Source organism: Labeo rohita, unplaced genomic scaffold (assembly GCF_022985175.1).
Source record: "Labeo rohita strain BAU-BD-2019 unplaced genomic scaffold, IGBB_LRoh.1.0 scaffold_313, whole genome shotgun sequence".
Lineage (NCBI taxonomy): Eukaryota > Metazoa > Chordata > Actinopteri > Cypriniformes > Cyprinidae > Labeo > Labeo rohita.
Genome location: NW_026129231.1, coordinates 4,597 through 13,402, shown reverse-complemented (window position 1 = coordinate 13,402; position 8,806 = coordinate 4,597). Strand labels below are relative to the sequence as shown.

The 8,806-nt window shown below is 39.0% G+C and overlaps 1 protein-coding gene across 1 annotated transcript; it reads left to right on the top strand.

Moving 5' to 3' along the window:
• The first annotated feature begins 479 nt into the window (after positions 1 to 479).
• LOC127160277 (tripartite motif-containing protein 16) lies at positions 480 to 8,165 on the top strand. Its single transcript, XM_051102940.1, has 6 exons — positions 480 to 1,066; positions 3,383 to 3,478; positions 3,580 to 3,813; positions 7,094 to 7,253; positions 7,378 to 7,425; positions 7,648 to 8,165. The coding sequence occupies exons 1-6, from the start codon at positions 494 to 496 to the stop codon at positions 8,163 to 8,165; spliced, it is 1,629 nt and encodes a 542-aa protein (XP_050958897.1). The 5' UTR covers positions 480 to 493.
• The last annotated feature ends 641 nt before the right edge of the window (positions 8,166 to 8,806 follow it).

Sequence of the window (8,806 nt, the reverse complement as noted above, 5' to 3'; positions counted from 1 at the left end):
AGGGGTGTTAGTTGCTTTTCAGGCATTGTCCACAGAACTCTAACACATAGTTAGCTTTTTTGGATGAGGGGATTTGCTGTATTATTTATTAAACATAATGAATAACTGTGTCTGATTGGTCTAAACACTACAATGTTCTGTTCACTGTCAATATCATGTGAAGTTTTTTTTTTTTTTGTCCTGTGACCTGTTTTTTGATGTCAGTTTGATGTCTTTTCAACATCAGTTGCCAATGATTGCTACTTGCTGCTATATTTAGTGTGGAAATTAGTAATACAGGGTTACAGAATTTTTAAAGGTGTTGTCTTGATTCTTTGTAACTTCTATTTTCGGAGTAATTGTGTGCGACTGTCATATAGCGGACATTATCTGTGATCTTTAGACTTGCAGACAAACCTGTTTTACACACGTCACTTAAACACAGAAACAGGAAACAGGATTCAAAGAAAGAGAAACTAAAGTGTAGTTGAGCTGTTTGTATTCATGCAGTAATATGGCAGAAGCCAGATTTTCCCAGGATGAGTTTATGTGTCCAGTGTGTCTGGATCTCCTGAAGGATCCAGTGACGATCCACTGTGGACACAGTTACTGTAAGAGCTGTATTACAGGCTGCTGGGATCAGGAGGATCGGATGAAAGTCTATAGCTGCCCTCAGTGCAGACAGACCTTCGCTTCAAGACCTGCTTTAGCTAGAAACACCATGCTGGCTGAAGTGGTGGACAAACTGAAGAAGATTAAACTTCCTGCTGACTGTTACGCTGGAGCTGGAGATGTGCAATGTGACGTCTGTACTAGAAAGAAATACAAAGCCGTCAAGTCCTGTCTGGTGTGTCTGAACACTTACTGTCAGAATCACCTTGAACAACATGAGAGTTTGTTTGAAGGAAAGAGACACAATTTGACTGATGTCACTGGACGACTGCAGGAGATGATCTGCCATGAACATGAGAAACATCTAGAAATGTACTGTATTACTGACCAACAATGTATTTGTGTGCTGTGTACAAAATATGAACATAAAAACCACAACACTGCATCAGCTGCAGCACAGAGGACAGAAAAACAGGTATGAACTTAAATGAACTGTTAACTGTTAAATGTAAGTCATTATTCACAAACCAATTCAAAAATTTTATCAGCTCATTTATACCAATCAAATATGGTGACATTAAATTGTGACATGCGACCCAGTGAGATATGTTGTTATTGATGTCATTATATTTGATTTAAGCTGTGTTATTCAGAATATTAATTATTTTATTTATTTATTTATTTGTTTGTTTGTTTGTTTGTTTATTGTGATCTTTAAGACAAAATCATGTTTGAATTACATGAGGCAGAGTAAATGATAACAGAATTTTAAGGGGTTCTATTATGCTTTTTTACAAAGTCTTGATTTTGTTTTGGGGGTTTACTAGAACATGCGTTCATGCTTGGTGGTTCGAAAAATTCATTATTTTTAACAGAATTTACATTATTACAATACATTTCTCCCAGCCTGGCACATATGGCTCAATTAGTTCCGGGTTTAATGAAGGCCCACCTTCTGGTTAGCTGTCCCACTGCATTGCAATTGGCAAACAGCTTAGACGGTGTTTCAGTACAGCCACACCCCTTGTTAAAGAAGCAAGTTCCATGTACAACTGTTAGCGCAAGCTAGATTACAGTGCTTCTTACATTTTAAATATGGATATTTTTCTTACAAAAATGCACCGTTTCACTACAGGAGGCCTTTATTAACCCCCCGGAGCCGTGTGAGGCACTTTTTATTATGGATGGATGCATAATATTGGACTTGTTTTGGACTGATGAGGAAAAACACCCATCTGTGCCATTCTAAAGCTTTGGGGGTGCCAGGATAATTTTAAATATAACTCTGATTGCATTTGTCTGAAAGAAGGAAGTCATATACACCTAGGATGCATGGAGGGTGAGTAAATAATATGCTACAGTAGTGCTGGGTCCTATCATCAGCCTGTGAGATCACCGATACATGATATTATCATGCTAATGTATTTAATTATATACATACTTAGTTTCATTGCCCGAAACCAGCTCCAGCATAAGGCTAAAAGCACCTTAACATTATCAAAGAACATCATCACTGATCAGCCTAGCCTATTCTAGTGCAAGTTTATGCATTTTAAAAAACACTTGCGTTATAAGTGAAGCTAATGTTATCTACACTGTATGATGAATAAATCTCTTACCAAACACTGCATAAGTCTGTGACGCTGTAACACCACGCCAGCAGAGGGAGCCCTCACCCACTGACTCTCTGTTACCGCTCCCTCTGCTGCTTCATGGGTAACTTCCTGTTTGGTGGTCATTTAAGGAGGCCTAAACCAAACAGGCCCTTGCGAAGTATTGTTTTGCCTGTGCGGACTCTACCAAGCGTTTTCCCCCCTGTTTTCATTGCTTTGTTTTGTTATTTCCACGGTTTTGTTTCATTGTCATAGTTTTTGTCTTGTTTTTTGCCATAGTTTTGTCTAGTTCATTGCCATAGTTTTTGCCTAGTTTCATAGCCTTGTTTATTTGTTACTTTTGGACTGCTCACTTGGATTTTGACCTTCTGCCTGTTTATTTGGGTTTTCGCTTTTGTCTTGCCTACGTTTCACTGTTTGTTTGGAGATTGACCCTGTCTTGACTACGATCTGTTTAATAAAGCTCGCATCTGGATCTTACACGCTTCCCTGGAGTCCCGTTACAGACGCGTTATGCCTCCGATGCAGCAACCGGAGTATTGCAGCTTTGGGATGTGTTTCGACCCCCTGTACCGCACACATCTGCGGCGCGTTACAGCTCTGAAGCGGCCACTCTAGTCAATGCTTGTGTTTATTCCTGCCACTCTGCGGCTCGTTGAAGCAGTTCTCCGCGCTGCATCGCTAAAGTTAGGCTAATCCCCCACCTCGTCCCTACCCTCCCTCCAACAATTCGAATTTCCAGGGGTGGGATTTAATTTAATGATATTCTAATGGACCGTATTGTGACATCATTGCATGTGGAAAACAAACGTTGTAGTCCAAAGTTCGTTGTAGTTCTTGAAAAGGGATTTTTTAAAAACAAAATATCTCCTTTTTTTTTTTTGGACTTTGGGCATAAAAAAGCCATCTACAAAATTACAAATCTCAAAGATACACACCACACACAGACTAAAGTTCAAAAAAGTGAAAAAGCATAATAGCACCACTTTAAAGTTTTAGGTAAACTATATGTATAAAACTAAGCATCGATAAAAAAATTAATAATAATAATGCTGATACTTCTGTTTGAAACTATAACCATGCTAGATCATTAGCCATTATAGCTCAGATCTTGCGTTCATTTCAGCTGTTGGCATGGTGATTTAGTGACAGTAGTTTATGTGACATTTGTCCAACAGAAACAGCTGAAGGAGACACAGAGGTTGTTCCAACAGAGAATTCAGCAGAGAAAGAAAGATCTTCAGCAGCTGAGAGAGGCTGTGAAGTCTCATAAGGTTAGTCTGGAGAAGAGAAGTTTGTCTCAAGTCTCAATTTGGACTCTCATATTTCAGTCCCACTGAAACTCACTGTGTGATTGTGATGTGTGTCCTAACAGCGCTCTGCACAGACAGCAGTGCAGGACAGTGAGAGGATCTTCGCTGAACTCATCCGCTCCATTGAGAGAAGCCGCTCTGAGCTGATACAGCTGATCAGAGATCAGGAAAGGGCTGCAGTGAGTCAAGCTGAAGGACGACTGGAGCGACTGAGGCAGGAGATCAATGATCTGAGGAGAAGAGATGCTGAACTGGAGCGGCTTTTACACACACAGGATCACATTCAGTTTCTGCAGGTAACAGAGATTTACAAAAACAAGAACATAGTAGTTTGAGCAAGATCCTGCTGTGACAGGAGATGCACAGTGAAACATTTCATAACAAAGCAAAATGAGAATTGACTGGAATGTTGTCAGGAATTCTCTGTGTTGTTAATATATAATCATTAGTCAGAATCTCATCCTCATTTGAAAGAGCTGACTAATGGACAATTACTAATGAATATCAGCTCTGGAAATCTCTGAGGAAACATTTCTCTGAACCCTTTCTTCTGGAATACATATTTAGTTGTTGTTTTTCTTGAGTTTTTACTTTTATTTCTTATATAATCAATGGTCAATGAAGAAAAAACTTAAGGGTATAAGTATCCACCCAAACTTCATGAGCAAGGACCACACCACAACCAAAAATGTTTAGGAATAGTTTTATTGCACAGAATGTTAGGGATGAGTTGGAAGAGGATGAAGGTGTAGGTGTAATAGGATGATGGTCAGGTTGATCTTGGCGTCTGGAATTGATGGTCCGGAGAGACTCAGGGTGGGGGCATTGTTCATGTATATATTTCGGGCAGACGATTAGGACACCCTAAGTTGGGAAGAGCTGAGGCAAGCTTGAGCATCACAGGTCTTTGAGATGTAGGTGTGGTATGCTTGTCATGACCAGCACCCAAGGGTTCTTATAGTCTCATCGGAGATTCCACATCTGGCTGCTGATGTTGCTGCCCCAATGCGGGAGGAATACATTGAATAATGTTCAGGAGATATGCTGGAGATAAGGAGAATTTGATAGAGGTGATTTTTTTTCCGATTTCTGTAAGGATGGGCGGATCTATGGGAGATGTTTAGCCTGTGTATCTAGATGAAACATATTTGGAAATAGGTTTGAATGGATGGAGAAAAGAGTTTAGGTGAAATATGTAAATAGGAAATGATGTTTCTAATTGGTCAGTTTTGCTTCTTTGAAGAGTGAAGATGAGTATCTTAGGAATGGATAGTAATGTCTGAGATGCAGAGATGGATAGAAGGATGGAATGTAGATGAAGTCAGAGCAAATTCTGAGCATTGTACAATGATGAAGATTGCTAACAAGAACATGTACTCTAAGGTTTGTTTAGTCTCAGGATTTATTGCATCCTCTCTATATGATCAGGCTAAGTAGGTCAGTGGTTAGTGGAAGGACAGGGCAATTGTTGGCAGTGGTTACTGAAGATGTTGATCCCTGATAAGTAGGTTTGGACAGAGCTAATGTGGATCTTAAGGATGGAATGAGCATAAGATATGAAGTTGCAAAAGGACAGCACGTTGGTTGATGGGAAAGGAAGCTGATAGAAGGAGAGTAAGCTTTAAAACATTTTCAGCCACTGACTTACACTGAAAGCATCCTTGGGGCAAGACAATTAAGAATGGCTTCTTGAGAAGCATTTTTAAGATTTCTGATCTGCGGGTTTAGTTGAAAATGGTTGTTGAAAACGGTGGGCCTGGAGTAGGATGAATGTCCGATTTTGGGGCCAACTCTGAATTTCTGAAATGATAAATGAGATAATGAGTTGGCTATGAGATTGAGATGTCCAGGTATGTGAGCTGCTTGGAGGAGGAATTGTTGTTGAGTGCAGATTAAAGTGAGCCTGCGCAAAGGATAGACCAGTTGAGAGTCCAGATTGGCCCACGGGAGGTAGGGTCCCTTGGGGCACTGGATGAGGTGTCTGGGCTGTTAAGTTATCCGGTTGAAGAGGTCCGGATTGAGCCTCTTCCAGATTGAGGGGTAAGCAAAATAATCTTATTTCAAGCAGAAAACAAGATTATTTATCTTACCCCATTGGCAGATTATTTGGCTTGTTTCAAGCAAAAACTTGTTTCAAGCAATTTTCATTTTTCTGAAAAAAAAAAAACCTTTCCTTGTCTAGAAAATCCTTCTTGATTTTAGAATTTTTAGATATTTTTGGCTAGAAGCAAGACAAAAAAAATCTAAGTAAGAAAAGCATTTTTCCGCAGTGTAGATTGTCGGGCTAAAGGTGTAAGAGGTAACATTTATATTGTAATAAACTTGGCATGGTGATGGTGGCAATAGACCAAACTTAAAACTAAATACTGCCAAAAACAGTAATATTTATTTTACAAGTTCAATAATAAAGAATTAGATGCAAATATATATATATATATATATATACAGTGAACTATTTACACAACAAATTACACAACATAATTTACCCAAAACAAACAAACAAATAAATAAATAAATATACCCAAGGGGAAAAGAACGCAAGCAACACCAAAGGAATGAAAATAATTTAACAAAAGCAAAACTAACTTGCAATGAAACCGCTAACCTAACTGCAAATAAAAAGGAAAAGAAAATATTTAGCATTCATGCCCCAACTAAACTACGTTAACTAACAAAACCAAAACTTACAAGTGTGGTGCTCACTTATAACCTGGTGTTTCTATACAATAGTGCAGGGATAGGCAACAACGGTCCTGGAGTGCCGATATCCTGCAGAGATTAGCTCTAACCTTGAAAAAAACCCTTACCTGCCTGTAGCCCTAGTAATCCTGAAGACCTTGATTAGCTTGTTCAGTTGTGTTTGATTAGAATTGGAACCAAAACTCTGCAGGAGTATCCCTATAATTGCCTATCCCTGCAGTAGTGTTCTTGCATATTGCACCATGTAGGTCACATGACATCATCTTTGCCCTCTTTCTTGCAATCTGGAATCATAGAACGAATTACAAAATGTGTAATGGCATAGCAAAGGCGGAAACGTTAAAAAACACTATAACTGTCACTAAGACAACAGTTATCAACCAGGCTAGAACAAACAAGGGACAGAAAAGCAAACAAAGTAGGAGTGCAAACAAGAAAGTGTTCACTCTGGTGTCCCTTTAAACTGTAGCGGGAGATCTTGATTAGCAGCGAGGGCAGCAACGTCACACAGATTAATAATGACTGACATCTGAATTGACGAATGGCAATCCAGAGGGACAAGCCTAATAAGTTGACAGGTCAAGAGAGAGAGGGGGACAGCAATGACACACAGGCACACCCATAGGGCCGGAACACCGAACCTCAGTTAACAAGTCAGCTTCCTATATATATAGTTTGGTTTTAATGTTCTGAAGCATTGCTAATTTAAAGCATCACTTCCTGTTTGGGGTCTTCATTATGTGCAAATGGCAGTAAAATCTGATCAGGGCACCATGTTCTAAAGGTCCTTGTGAGGATTCAATGCAGTGACAGAATCAAAAATTGTCTATTTATCTTAGTCTACTGTTTTCTGTTTCGATTGACTGTTTTCTATAGGGTTTCCAGTCTCTCTCAGCACCTCCTGAACCTACAGATGTAAATGTCAGTCCATTCATTTTTCTCTTTTCTTCTGATGGCCTGAAAGAATCTGTCCATCAGCTGAAAGACAAACTGGAAGATTTCTGCAAAGAGGAGCTCAAGAAGATCTCAGAAAAAGGTAAAGAAGAGATTCATTTGCTCACAGAAATTAGTCCAACATCTAAAATCATGTAGAACAATATATGAGAAATGTCTTAAGAATGGATGCAAGATCATGGATGTATGTCTGTTGATTTCCATAGTCACAATCACCAACATTGTTCTGTGGACCAGAAATGACTTCTTACAATGTAAGTCGCTAAGAAAACAAGCAGAAAAACTCACTGAGTGTGTTCATGTACCTCCTGTAGAAGGTGAAAGAAAACATGATAGAGGAGTTTTAAAAATTGATCATGTAAATGATGATTTGCACAGGATATCTGATCAGCTGTACTGAGACACTGATGATACACTGAACATGAAGATGAAACAGGTTCATAATTCCTGATTCTGATCTGTTTTATCTCCATCAGATTCCCATCAACTCACTCTGGATCTGAACACAGTGAATAAATATCTTCGTCTCTCTGAGAGGAACAGAGTAATTACGGACACAGAGCAGCCCTATCCTGATCATCCAGACAGATTTGATGTATTTCAGGTGTTGTGTAGAAACAGTGTGCGTGGACGCTGTTACTGGGAGATTGAGTGGAGTGGAGATTATGGTGTGTATATATCAGTGTCATACAAGAGCATATGTAGGAAGGGAGGAGGTGATGAGTGTGGGTTTGGATATAATGATCAGTCCTGGAGTTTGTCCTGCTCTCCCTCCAGATACTCATTCAGACACAATAACACAGAGACTGAACTCCCTGTAAAGTCCATCTGCAGTAGAATAGGAGTGTTTGTGGATCACAGTGCAGGAACTCTGTCCTTCTACAGCGTCTCTGACACAATGAGCCTCATCCACACAGTCCAAACCAAATTCACTCAGCCACTCTATCCTGGGTTTGGAGCTTATTATTATGGATCATCAGTGAAACTGTGTTGATGAATCAGAATAGATTGATGAGAGATTCTACCCATAATGGTTTGAACTGCAACAGTGACATGTTATAAAGTCTCTTATTTTCTCTTCATTACATTAACACTGCAGTAGAACTTCTGTTACTGAAATAATGTCAGAATAAATGTAAGATCAGTGTGTGTGTGTGCGCACGCATGCACGCAAGTGTGAGACATGCTGAGTGACAATGTGTATTTGTGCTTTTCTCGACCTACATTTGTGTTGATGAAAACCACAGTCATAAAAAGTACCATTCAACTGAAACGTTCATACACAGGCTTCATTGAGAAGATTTTTCTCAAAGATCTGTTGAAAGCTTAGGCAGAGAGTAAACCAACTCCAGTAAACTAAATGTAGCCTACTGTTAATTAATCTATTAATCTATTTTTGAGGTCTTAAAATCTATTAAAAGTTTATAAGTCGATTTAGAATAAAAATGAAGGCCCTTATATTCAGAAATAAAAAAGTATTAAAAAGTCTTTAACGCCATTTAAAGGTATTAAATTTTTGTTATCTTTTCATTATGTATATTTGTCCAAAGAGGTTGCCTGAAGTTAATTATTGAGTAGGCGAATAGTGGGATTCTTTAAGGTTTAGTTTATTTAAGGAATCCCTAGATTTGACGT